This window comes from Schistocerca nitens, chromosome 5, assembly GCF_023898315.1.
Source record: "Schistocerca nitens isolate TAMUIC-IGC-003100 chromosome 5, iqSchNite1.1, whole genome shotgun sequence".
NCBI lineage: Eukaryota > Metazoa > Arthropoda > Insecta > Orthoptera > Acrididae > Schistocerca > Schistocerca nitens.
The window spans coordinates 554,238,649-554,253,053 of record NC_064618.1 but is presented as its reverse complement, the minus strand read 5'-3'; the positions used below and the strand labels follow the sequence as shown (position 1 = coordinate 554,253,053).

At 38.7% G+C, this 14,405-nt stretch overlaps 1 protein-coding gene across 6 annotated transcripts in view; it reads right to left on the bottom strand.

Moving 5' to 3' along the window:
* The window catches only part of LOC126259640 (coiled-coil domain-containing protein 102A), a 145,848-nt gene extending 133,355 nt beyond the window's left edge, over positions 1–12,493 (bottom strand). For 4 of the 6 annotated variants that reach the window (XR_007546543.1, XR_007546542.1, XM_049956567.1 and 1 more), the window contains exons 1-2: positions 12,089–12,460; positions 11,889–11,999 (exon numbers count right to left, since the gene is read on the bottom strand). Coding sequence is in view for 4 of the 6 variants with exons in the window: in XM_049956567.1 (XP_049812524.1) it covers positions 11,889–11,999; positions 12,089–12,202 (225 nt within the window). In the remaining 2 variants the exon portion in view is untranslated. Of the gene's footprint in view, positions 1–11,888; positions 12,000–12,088 lie in introns of all 6 variants that reach the window. The other 2 variants (XM_049956572.1, XM_049956568.1) reach the window with 2 other exon arrangements.
* Positions 12,494–14,405: the final 1,912 nt, after the last annotated feature.

Genomic DNA, 14,405 nt, shown 5'->3' with positions numbered 1-14,405 from the left:
CTTAGTCTTGGTACTGACTTCCTTCTTGCAGAAGAGAGTAGAACGTAGCTGAGCGCTCACTGCATTAGTTTTGCTACACCTCGCTTCCAGTTCTTTCACTATGTTGCCATCCTGTGAGAATATGCATCCTAAGTACTTGAAACCGTCCACCTGTTCTAACTTTGTTCCTCCTATTTCGCACTCAATCCGTTTATATCTCTTTCCCACTGACATTACTTTCGTTTTGGAGATGCTAATCTTCATACCATACTCCTTACATTTCTGATCTTCTTCTTCTTCTGTAGTGGTCAATCCAAGGATTGGTTTGCAACAGCTACAATGGCACCTTGTCTCCATTCTGTGCGTTTTTCAGCTTTTCTCTTCATTTCTTTATAGGTGTTACATCCCACATCTTTCACGATTTGATCCATGTACCTCAGTCGTGGTCTTCCTCTTGGTCTTTTTCCCTCGACATATCCCTCTATGATTGTGTTCAGGAGTCCTTTATGTCTTAATAGATGGCCTGTAAATTGCATTCTTCTTTTAACAATGAAACTCCAGAAGCTTCTCTTCTCACCTGCTCTTTCCAGAACCACTTCGTTTGTGACCTTGTCGATCCACTTTATTTTGAGCATGCGTCTATAGCACCACATTTCAAAAGAATTTAGCTTCTGCTGTTCCTCTGTCCCGAGAGTCCGTGTTTCACACCCATAGCATGCCACACTCCACACATATGATTTCAAAAATCTTTTCCTGGTTTCAAGGCTGACGCTCTTAGATGTTAATATGTTTTTCTTCTTGTTAAAAGCAGCCTTTGCTTGAGCTATTCTACTTCTCACTTCTGCCTTGCTCCTTCCATCCCTGGTAATATTACTGCCCAGATAAGTAAATTTATCAACTTGTTCAAGCAGTTCATTGCCTACATGAACTTGGACTTTCACTTGATCTTCTTTGTCGCATGCCATTACTTTTGTTTTTGCTTTATTAATTGTCATATTATATTCTTCACCCATAACTTTATCCATTCTATTCAGTAGGACTACAAGATCTTCTTCACTTTCAGCCAGGACAGCTATATCATCGGCATATCTTATCATATCTATTCGTTGGCCATGAATTACTACACCTGTCTGTGAATTTTCCCTTACTTTTTTCAGTGCCTCTTCAATGTATACATTAAAGATAACAGGGGATAGTGCGCAACCTTGCTGGACACCTTTCCGTATCTGCACCTCTTCTTGTTTTGTCCGTCCACGGATAACTGCAGTCTCGTTTTTGTACAGGTTCCATATCATTTTTCTATCTTTATGGTCTATTCCTACTTTTTTGAGTACCTCAAACATCTTATCCCATTTAACATTATCAAAGGCTTTCTCTACATCTACGAAAGCTATGTATGTTTTCAGGTTCTTATCTAGTCGTTTCTCTATTATTAGTTTTAGAGCAAATATTGCTTCTCTGGTTCCTCTATCTTTCCGGAATGAAAACTGGTCTTCGGAGAGTGTAACTTCGACTTTTTGTTCTATGCGTTTTAGGATAATTGAGGTTAATATTTTAGAGGCGTGAGTAACTAGGCTGAGTGTCCTATAATTTTCACATCTTGTAGCATTTGCCTTCTTTGGAATGGGGACCATAATGTTTTTCTCAAAGTCTGTAGGAATTTTACCCTGCTCGTACATGTTGAAAACAAGATTATACAACTCCTGATTCAGTTTTGCTCCTCCAGATTTCAGAAGTTCGGCTGGGATATTGTCTATACCAGGCGATTTGTTGTTTTTCAATTTTTTCAGAGCTAGTTCAAACTCTACCTTTAATATAGGTTCACCTATGTTGTGTGCATCTACTTCTGTTTCTTCTTCCATGATGTTTTCAGACAGGTCTGGTCCGCTATACAGTTTTCCTTTATATTGTTTCCATCTTCTTGCAACTTCATTATCGTCATCCAACATATTGCCATTTTCATCCATCACAGCCCTACATTTGTTTCTTCTGTCTCCAAAGCAATGTCTCGCACATTTATAGGCCTTGTCGATATTTCCCTTGCTCATGTTGTCCTCAACTGAAATACAGAGATCATCAAGGTATTTTTCTCTTGCTTGTTTTGCCTCTCTATTGATTCTGTTTTTCAGACTCTTGTATTTCTCTTGGTCTTCCTTCTTCACAGAATTTTTTAATTTCCTTCTTTCTTCCATCATATTTAGTAGGTCATTAGTGATCCATTCCTTCCTTTTCTCTGTCCTTTCTTTTCCTATTACTTCTTCTGCTGCTTCTAAAATACCAGTTTTTATTTTTTCCCAGCTGCTTTGGATGTCATTGCAGCCCTGTGTATTTGTTTTCTTGTCTGTTTCTAGTTGATAGTGCTTCAGTGTATTTTTGTTTTTCAGGTTTGTCAAATCCCATTTACACGTACTTCTTCTTTTACTGTTCTTGAATTTTAGTTCAGTCGTCATCATAACGAGTATGTGGTCACTTTCCACATCACAGCCTGGATATGATCTGTTGTCCGTAACTTGATTTTTAAATCTTTGCTTCACTAATATGAAGTCAATTTGGTATCTGTTAATGTCACCAGGCATTTTCCAAGTATATCTTCTTCTTGGATGATGATTAAAGAAGGTATTTGTAATGCAAAGTTTATTTCTTTGGCAGAATTCTACAAGTTTATCCCCTCTTTCATTTCTTAATCCTAATCCAAAATTCCCTGCCACATCCTCTTCTTTACCTTCCCCAACAACGGCATTCATATCTCCCATGATGACAAGGTTTTCAGCTCCTTTAATTCTGCCAATTACTTCTTCAAGGTGGTCATACATCATGTCGATTTCATCATCCTCGTGCGTCGTAGTTGACATGTATACTTGGATTATGATTGTGTCTCTTGGTTTAGTTTCCAATCGGACATAAATTATCCTCTCACTATGTTGAACAAATCCTTTTACTCTTAACCCCATCTCTTTATTGAGGATAATTCCCACTCCTGCAATCCCAGGACTGTCTTGTGCTGTTCCAGTGTGTATGATTCTGTAATCCCCTGACCAAAAGTCACCAGCGTTTCTGATCTAGCTCTTAAATATTACTTTGCAAACTTACAATCGAATCTGCCATCACAACTAAGTCATCGGCATATGCAAGACTGCTTATTTTGTGTTCACATATCTTAATCTCACCCAGCCAGTCTATTGTTTTCAACATATGATCCATAAATAATATGAACAACAGTGGAGACAGGTTGCAGCCTTGTCTTACCCCTGAAACTCTCTGAACCATGAACTCAATTTACCGTCAACTCTAACTGCTGCCTGACTATCCATGTAAAGACCTTTATTTGCTTGCAAAAGTTTGCCTCCTATTCCATAATCACGTAGAACAGACAATAACTTCCTCCTAGGAACCCGGTCATAGGCCTTTTCTAGATCTATAAAGCATAGATACAGTTCCCTGTTCCACTCACAGCACTTCTCCATTATTTGCCGTAAGCTAAAGATCTGGTCCTGACAACCTCTAAGAGGCCTAAACCCACACTGATTTTCATCCAATTGGTCCTCAACTAATACTCGCACTTTCCTTCCAACAATACCTGAGAAGATTTTACCCACAATGCTGATTAAAGAAATACCTCTGTAGTTGTTACAATCTTTTCTGTTTCCATGTTTAAAGACTGGTGTGATTACTGCTTTTGTCCAGTCTGATGGAACCTGTCCCGACTCCCAGGCCATTTCAATTATCCTGTGTAGCCATTTAAGACCTGACATTCCACTGTATTTGATGAGTTCCGACTTAATTTCATCCACCCCAGCTGCTTTATTGTACTGCAATCTATTGACCATTTTCTCCACTTCCTCAAATGTGATCCTATTTCCATCATCATTCCTATCCCATACTACCTCAAAATCTGAAACATTACTGATCGTATTTTCACCTACATTGAGCAACTCTTCAAAATATTCCCTCCATCTGGCCAAGCAATCCACAGGATTCACCAGCAGTTTTCCTGACCTGTCCAAAATACTTGTCATTTCCTTCTTACCTCCCTTTCGAAGACTGCTAATTGCACTCCAGAATGGTTTTCCAGCAGCTTGACCCAAAGTCTCCAACCTGTTTCCAAATTCTTCCCAAGATTTCTTCTTGGATGCTGCAATTATATGTTTGGCTTTGTTTCTTTCTTCAACATAACTTTCTCTGTCTACCTGAGTTCTATTATGTAGCCATTTTTGATACGCCTTCTTTTTCCTTTTACAGGCTGCCTTGACTGTGTCATTCCACCAAGCTGTTTGCTTCCTCCTACCTTTACACACTACTGTTCCAAGACATTCTTTAGCCACTTCTAGTACTGTGTCCCTGTACCTTGTCCATTCCTTTTCCAATGACTGTGATTGACTACATTCAACTAACTGGTACCTTTCTCAGATCACTGTTATGTACTTGTGCCTGATTTCCTCATCCTGAAGTATCTCCACTCTTATCCTCCTACATATGGACCTGACATCCTGCACTTTCGGCCTCACAGTCCCTATTTCACTGCAGATTAAATAATGATCAGTGTCATCAAAGAATCCCCTGAATACACGTGTGTCCCTCACAGCCTTCCTGAATTCCTGATCTGTTATTATATAGTCAATGACAGATCTGGTTCCCCTGCCTTCCCAAGTATACCGGTGAATGTTCTTATGTTTAAAAAAGGAGTTTGTGATTACTAAGACCATAATGGCACAGAAATCCAAGAGTTGTTTCCCGTTCCTGTTTTCCTCCATATCCTCTCCAAATTTACCCATAACCTTTTCATAGCCTTCTGTTCGATTTCCAATCCTGGCATTAAAATCACCCATGAGCAGAACACTGTCCTTGTCCTTTACTCTAACAACTACATCACTGAGTGCCTCATAAAAACTATCCATCTTATCTTGATCTGTCCCTTCACAGTGCGAATATGCTGACACAATCCTAATTTTCTTGCTACACACTGTCAAATCTATCCACATCAGTCGTTCGTTTACATACCTTATTGCAACTACGCTGGGTTCCATTTCTTTCCTGATGTAAAGCCCTACACCCCATTGTGCTTTTCCTGCTTTGACTCCTGACAGGTAGACCTTGTATTCTCCCACTTCCTCTTCTTTCTCACGCCTTACCCGAATGTCACTAACAGCTAAAACGTCCAGCCCCATCTTACTTGCAGCCTCTGCCACCTCTACCTTCTTCCCAGAGTAGCCCCCATTGATATTAATAGCTCCCCATCTCATTACCATTTGTTTGCCAAGTTGTATCTTAGGAGTCCCAGGTTTGTCAGTTAGAGGTGGGACTCCGTCACCTCCAAAGGTCCGAGGCATTTTGCTCTGAGTAGAAGCAGATAAAATGAAATAAAAGTAACATATTCAGGTGACAAATCGTAAGTTTAAATAAAGAAAATCAACAATGTAACACTGGAATTTGCTTAATTTTTCAGCTCTTCCAGGAGCTCCTCGACAGAATAGGAGGAGTGAGCCATGTGGAAACTCTTCGGTTTAGACTTAAAAGTGTTTGGGCTGCTGCTAAGATTTTTGAGTTCTTGTGGTAGCTTATTGAAAATGGATGCAGCAGAATACTGCAATCCTTTCTGCACAAGAGTCAAGGAAGTGCATTCCACATGTAGATTTGATTTCTGCCTAGTATAAACTGAGTGAAAGCTGCTAACTCTTGGGAATAAGCTAATATTGCTAACATACTGTGAGAGCAATGTCAGAATTCCCAGACTATTGAATAGGGGTCGACAAGAGGTTCTCGAACTTACACCACACATAGCTCGAACAGCCCATTTTTGAGCCAAAAATACCCTTTTCGAATCAGAAGAATTACCCCAAAAAATAATACCGTATGACATAAGCGTATGAAAATATGCGAAGTAGACTACTTTTCGTGTTGAACTGTCACTCATTTCAGATACTGTTCTAATGGTAAATAAAGCAGCATTTAGTTTCTGAACAAGATCCTGAACATGGGCTTTCCACAACAGCTTACTATCTATCCGAACGCCTAGGGACTTGAACTGATCCGTCTCACTTATAATATGCCCATTCTGTCTCATCAAAATATCGGTTCTTGTTGAATTGTGAGTTAGAAACTGTAAAAACTGAGTCTTACTGTGATTTAGCATCAAATTATTTTCCACAAGCCACGAACTTATTTCATGAACTACATTATTTGATACTGTTTCAATATTACACACAAGATCCTTCATTACCAAGCTGGTGTCATCAGCAAACAGAAATATTTTTTCACCCTGTAATACTAGAAGCATATCATTTATATAAATAAGAAACAGCAGTGGCCCCAGCACTGACCCTTGGGGAACGCCCCACTTAACAGTGCCTCATTGGGACTGAACATCACTACCACTCTCAATATTGCGGAGAATCACCTTCTGCTTTCTGTTCTTAAAGTAAGAGACGAACCAATTGTAAGCTACTCCCCTTACTCCATAATGGTCCAACTTCTGCAGTAATATTTTGTGGTCAGCACAGTCAAAAGCCTTCGTTAAATCAAAGAAAACACCTAGCATTCGCAACCTTTTATTTAATCCGTCCGAAACCTCACAGAGAAAAGAGAATATAGCATTTTCAGTTGTTAAACCATTTCTAAAACCAAACTGTACATTTGACAGCAAATTATGTGAATTTAAATGCTCCAGTAACCTTGTCTATACAACCCTCTCGATAACTTTAGCAAACACCGATGGCATAGAAATAGGTCTATAATTGTCAAAATTATCCCTGTCTCCCGTTTTATAAAGTGGCTTCACTATCGAGTACTTTAATCGGTCAGAAAACCGACCACTCCTAAAGGAAAAGTTACAGATATGGCTAAGTACTGGGCTAACATACATAGAACAATACTTCAGTATTCTGCTAGATACCCCGTCATATCCATGAGAGTTCTTGGTCTTTAGTGATTTAATTATTAACTCAATGTTTAAATATGATCTTTTGTAACAACATGACAAAAATTATTTAAAAATAATAATGTAACGTATCAGCTGAAACTAAAGAAAAGAGATGACAGAATGACATCTGTGAGATACTAGTAACAAAAAGAATGGAAAAAATGGAAATGTTCTTGAGGAGTTAACATTATGAGCTATTTAAGCTACAAATAAAAGAAACAAAAAGTATATTTTTCAAAAATCACACCTAGAGTAAATACAGGACTATCTCACAAAAAATAACACACAAAATGTCTGTCAGACCTTTAAGAACAACATAAATAGCCTTCAAGCACCAAGTTTTTGCTTCAGTGATCTAAATGGTAAAACTGACCACACACATCCCCAAGAACTGTGAAGTACTTCTGCAAAACAGTTCAAAGACCTTCTGAACTGTCGAGAACAAAATCATAAATTAGGAAAGTAATAAAAAAAAAACAGTGGGGAAGACTCTCGTAACAGCTGAAATTATAAAATAGTCTATATGAAAAATTGTTGAAGATATACAAATAATCTTGAAAGAAATTTAGGAAAACAGCCTTCTCAACATTATTGAACAAAATTATTTAATTGGATACATAAAAAATCGGAAATACAGAAGCGTCCGATCTTACCCGTCGGCTTTGACCCATGACGTCACAAATATGGCGGAAACGACCATAAACGACAATTCCAATATGGCGGATATAAAAACATCGCATATGTATCATAAACACTGAAATACACAGGTTTCGGCCGCGGTGGTCTAGCGGTTCTGGCGCTGCAGTCCGGAACCGCGGGACTGCTACGGTCGCAGGTTCGAATCCTGCCTCGGGCATGGGTGTGTGTGATGTCCTTAGGTTAGTTAGGTTTAAGTAGTTCTAAGTTCTAGGGGACTTATGACCTAAGATGTTGAGTCCCATAGTGCTCAGAGCTTTTTTTTTTTTTACACAGGTTTCACAAAAATCCTAATGACTCTAATGGGACAAGCGTGGGAAATTGGGGGTTTTTGGGTGGGGAGAAACTAAATATACACAAATGTAGCCACCGACCGCCATACAAAACCACGCAAAACGACGAAAAAAATCAACATCACGAAACTGACCAAATACCAAAAAACACATTCTTATCCAGAATCAGACACTTGCCTTGACCAACATAGATCTACAGTAACTCCCGATCCCATAAATTAGGATCGAACACTTCCCTTGACCTATATAGCTCAACAGAACCTCCCGATCACATCCCCCAATACAAAACTCAAAAAACACTTCCCTTAAACCTACATACATCTACAACAGCTCCCGATCCCATAAATTAGGATCGAACACTTCCCTTGACCTATATAGCTCAACAGAATCTCCCGGTCCCATCCACCAATACAAAAATAAAAAAACAAAAAACAAACCATAGCAAACAAACATTTCCCTTAAACCTACATACATCTACAGCAGCTCACGATCCCATAAATTGGGATCAAACACTTCCCTTGACCTATATAGCTCAACAGAATCTCCCGATCCCATCCCCCAATACAAAACTCAAAAAACACCACTAACCAAAGCAAACAAACACTTCCCTTAACCTACATACAACTACAGCAGCTCCCGATCCCATAAATTGTGATCGAACACTTCCCTTGACCTATATAGCTCAACAGAATCTCCCGATCCCAACACCCAATACAAAAATGAAAAACCACCACAAACCATAACAAACAAACACTTCCCTGAACCTACATACATCTACAGCAGCTCCCGATCCCATAAATTGAGATCGAACACTTCCCTTGACTTATATAGCTCAACAGCAACTCCCGATCCCATCTCCAATTACAAAAATCGACATACTCCACCAAACATTGAGATTAACACTTCCCTCCAGCTATATAGCTCAACACCAGTTACCAATCCCATATCGACCACTACCCATGACCTATGATCTCAAACACATCTTCCAATACGAATACCAATACCAACCTTCACAGCCACAAATCTCAATGAAACAATTCCCTATACCCAATACACACACAAAAAAAAAAAAAAAGAGAGAGAGAGAGAGAGAGAGAGAGAGAGAGAGAGAAAAAAATGGAACTTACCACAAAAAAGTTCCAGCCCCACAACCTAGATTGGCCACCACAATCACACACAAATGCACGCACACACACACACACAGACACACACACGGCAAAGAGAGCACTTTACAACTTCGGCAATTAATCCGAATAGCTGTAGAAACTTGATCAGGTCTAACGGTATCTCGCCCATCATCGCCCTCAACCGAACACTATTCATGCGGTCTTTCATATCCATTCCTGAACAAAAAACCACAACCGAATACACTCAATAACAAACTCACACGATGTACAGCAATTACCATTACATTAACCATCACACAAAACCGTTAACTCACTAATACAAATTCCGCTTCAAAACCACGAACACAGCACTCACCACTGAGCAACAGCAAACTGACCCCAACAAACCAAACAAACGTAAACCATGAACACACCACCAGAGGGCACGACAAACATCCCCACGACATCTACAAACACGCCACAATCACAAACAAAACTCCGCGCCGTAATGACGTCACACACCACAACACGCTTACGTCACGGGTCAAAGCCGACGAGTAAGATCGGAGGTTTCTGTTGACCCAAAAAATCTACTCACCAAGCAGTAGCAGAACACACACATAAAAGACTGTTGTAATTGGCAAGCTTTTGGAGCCAGTTGCTGCTCTTGCAGGAGGAGCATTGAAGGGGAAGGAAGAGGGGTGAAGGAAAAGGACTGGACAGATCTAGGAAAAAGGGGTGTATTTCGGGAAAGTCACCCAGAACTGTGGGTCAGGGGTGACTTACCTTACAGGATGGCAGGGAAAGAATGATTGTTGGGGACTCCATAGGATGAGATTTGAAAACCTGAGAGCTTAAAGGTGGAAGACACAGTAATATGCAGACAGATATTACTGCTTAAACATCATGCATGAGAGAAAAGCAGTCTCAGGCATTCAAATCTCGTCCGATAGAGTCCCCAACAATCAGTCTTTCCTTCTCACCCCGTAGGGTAAGTCTCCCCTGACTCACGTTTCTGGGTGACTTTCCTGAAATCTACCCCTTTTTCCTAGACCTCTCCAGTCCTGTTCCTTCACCCTTTTTCCTTTCCTTTCAACCCTTCTGCCTGAAGAAGGAGCCACTGGCCCCACAAGCTTGCCAATTACAACCATCTTTTATGTGTGTGTTCTGCTGCTGCTTGGTGAGTAGATTTTTTTCTCTCTCCAATTTGTCAATAACTGATTGTTTCCGTTATTATTGAATAAGGTATTTATACATGACAGTCAACTAAATGGATATCACTGTGTGTTTAGACAGTGTACATCCTGCTTCGAAGAGATTTTCAAACTGAGATCCACAATTTGTAATATATACATACTCCAGATATAGTAACATTCATTAACTGTATAAAAGGTTTTGACTCTGTTGACACAGAAACCTGAGAAAAGTCATCTGTATGTGTGGAGTCAAGTTTAAGTTGAAAAACTTAAACCTCAAAATTTATGGGTAGGGCATTTGACATTTCAAAATAAATACACTTCTTTTCAATAGCATCTTGGAACAAATTGTGATAATTTGGAAAAAAAAAAAAAAAAAAATATGGACCACAATGGCTAGCTTAAGAATCTCTGGAGTGAAACACATTTTACAACAAATACGAAGAATGTGTATTTCCAACATGATGTTGGGACAGCACCAACAATTTCAATAATAAATTCTTCATTGTAATTCTGTCACAGTTGTGTTTTATCACACTGGCAACTAATTTCAAATTACCAAGTTCATTTTCAAACCAGTTTCATTAAAGCTGCATTAATAGTGCTTGGTTAGGTGACAGTTAATACACACATAGGTGATATACAAGATACTTAGTCACACGGAATATCGACCAATTTGACAATGTAGATGTATATTAAAATAAAGTACTATAACACGCTAGTGAAATCTGAATGCCTATAGTCTACGCTCGTGAATGCTTAAGTATTAGAACGAAAATTTATGTAAGGAATATATTACGTCCTCTATATAAATTCAGAATTTTTGAAATTAAAAAGGAACAACAAAATTTATCAGAACATAGAAAAGTCAGAAATGCTGACGAAGAGGAAACTTTGGAAATATGACAATTGATTAACAGCAAGACTCTTAAATATTTATGGGAAAAAATCAGTCCACAAACACTTGAATTCAATAGCCAAGAAAGACTTACAATGAAACAACATATGGCAAGCATGAGTAATGGAAAAGGAAATGTTCAGGAGCAAAGTTTCAAAAACAGAAGGTCTCTAATGAGGTCCAAACTGAGGAGCAATGGGTCGACATTTCATTAATTGAGTCATCCTAAAGACATATTTATGTATGAGTTACCAATTTTTCAGAATTTGTCTAACTGATCTGATTTACATGACACATGGATACTAGGCCTACATTGGCAAGTAGAAAATCTGCATCTCACACCACATCATAAAGTAATCTTCATCAAAGCAGAACCACCTGCCAGTCTGTTAGCACTTTCATACATGAATGAGTCTGGGAACTCATTTGCGGAACTATGAGTAGACTAGGAAAGCAGTACAATACACTATGCAGTATATTCTAGAAACACAAGCTGATTTTTCTGTATATGAATACCTATCCTACTTCCTTGCTTAGCTTGTCTGGAAACAATTCTTAGATGTCTGTGTTCCTGAACCTGACACATTAACACGAAGAAATAGTCCACGTTGACTTGTTGGCATTTCCATCGAAGTACCAATGTACTGTTTCATACTCTTTTCAAAAGTGATAGGAAAATATTATATGAAACACCTACTTAAACAATACTAGCTCTTTTTCCAGGTAAGTCATAATTACAGTAGATGCATGTTGAGCAGATAGTTTCCAACACAATACTAGCAAAAAATATTATATTTTATGTACCTTGCTCCATTTTTCTCTCCAGTTTGCAGTACAATCAGACCACCATCTCATCGTCTTTTCCATCTGGGTTGCGCGAGCTCTTGCTTCCTCCAATTCTCTCTGCCGTAATGCCTTTAAATGCAGAAATAAATGAGACTAAACCGTCAACTTCATCATGTACTGTTGTACTGTATCATACAGCAGTTGACAAGAATACGTACCTCCTTGGCTTCCCATTCGGCGTCGGCATATCTGCTTGATGTTAATGAAGCTGTATCGTGATCGCTCCTCCCGTGCCGCCTAGACGACGTGCCACTGGAGCTACTCTGTGCCATATTTTATTTTTTATTTAGTAACCCAATGACTGCAGTAATAATGCACTTAATTCATTGTTCAGCTGTCATGATATAAAATCAAGTATGCAACAATTATCGCAGGCAGTGAAAATCCTTCCACATAAAGCTGAATTACAGTTTTTGAAAATAACACTCACATATGATTACATGACATTTCAACAAAACACATTTGTTATGCAGCACAGACTCCTACGCGAAAACATTGGTCTACATCTCTGGCGACACTGACAGACAGGCGTCTAAAGCTAGCGAAATGAGGGCTGCTCAACTACCGGAACTACCGATAGATGGCTCTAGCGCGTGCCGGCCAAAGTTCATATCGTTGAGTGTCCGCCAGAGATCACTGGTGTCCGCCATATCTGAATTTGGCAAGAAACGAAGTGTCAAAACACGGATGAAAATGTTTTTCGTTCTGCGCCCTCATAAGTCTTTTATATTGGATGTTCTAGATATCTACACATCAACATAATGAAGTGTCTCTAATCTAGCGAGAAAAAACAGTGACAGTCCTGCTATGAAATTCCTAAATTCGAGTGTGTTTTGGAAGTTTGACAAGCTGACCTATAAATCATTTACTATTAATTTTATGAGTGCTTTACTTATTTGCCCGTTTTAAAACACTATTTAAGATTCAATGGAGGTCAACAAATTACCTTACTTGCCAAAGCTATTAACTACAGGTATAATTCGAAAAATCTAGTGTGCAAAACAGTGAAGACGTCTCTTCAAATAAAAAGTTGACATCGTTTGCGTTTGCTTAGGGGTATCTTTACTGACAACAGAAATTACAACTGAACTGTCAAAGTATTACTTACGTATAAACGGAAAAATTTATTATTTTTCTTTATCTGAAGTGATGCATTACCGATCTACATATATGCTGACACTGTAATTGCAACATGCACTTACGAATTTGGCTCTCTCTTTGATCAGAAATTTAAATGCCATGATTTTATTAACTGCTGTACGTGCTTGGTGTATTTTAACTGAGTGATAAGGTAGAAGCACCAGTTTTTGACAGTGCTTCAGTCTTTGATACGAGACAAGAAATACATTTAAATGAGACAAACACAAAGGCCAACGTTAAAGCTTCACTTAAATGCATGAATTGTATCATTTGGAAGTTAAGCCTAGTACTAATATTATATTGGACCGATCCATGATGATGTAGGAAGTGAAGGAACTTGCTGAAAATAACATCGATCACAGCTGTTAATTTTATGGTTGGGGTGTCTTAAAACCAATTTTCCAGTCTGACACCCATACAATGACTGGTACCATGGTTTTATTTTAAAATGGAATTCAAAACATGTGAGTGAGCAAAATTAATTACACTATGAATTATAACCATGGAATTTTATTTCTGTGAATCTTGGTTCCAATCTTTGAGATGGTGTCTGTCACTGGAATGACTGGTTGTCAGTATAGGTCCCAAGCAAACACCAAACCTGAAAGCGAAAGCTACAGAAGCTGGCCAAACAGGCACCCCAATGGCTGCTACAATCTGTGTGAGACAAGGGTGTCATTATATTGCAAATTTAGTGTAAAAAGTTCCATATTGTCTGAATTTGTTCTATACTGACAGGACATTCTAGTCCAGCCGAGTTTCTTATCTGCAAAAGTACACTAGCCAATACCAGTGGCACAAAGGTAGTGCCAAATTACAAACTATCCGGTAACAACAGAAGTATTGCTGGACAATGTACAGTAAATAATATGTAATAACCTGAGAAATTCAGAATTGGTTTGAAGAAATAGAACAGTATCTGGAAAGAGAGTAACATTCTCTAAATTCTCATTCTCTCTCTCTCTCCCTCCCTCCTCCATGTTTAGAGTATTCCTGTAATAAATAGCTAATAGCATACCAAGAACATAAGGGTGTCACAGTGGAGATTTGTTTTCTGGTACAGACGTCTGATACAACTATTCCACAGCAAAACTTACTTTCAATAGGTGTGGTACCAGTGCACTCCCATAGGATAACAGAATATTATATCCTCCAGGAATCACATTGGGTACATGACTTACAGCATTAACTGTACAGCAACTACAATGTTCTGTGAGCAAGTAATACCAGTCAGTATCTTTAATTTTAACATAACTCTTTACTCCCATAATTACCTGCTTCTATGTGTGCTTGTACTACAGGTTATTGGTAAAGCAAATACTAATTGAATAGGTC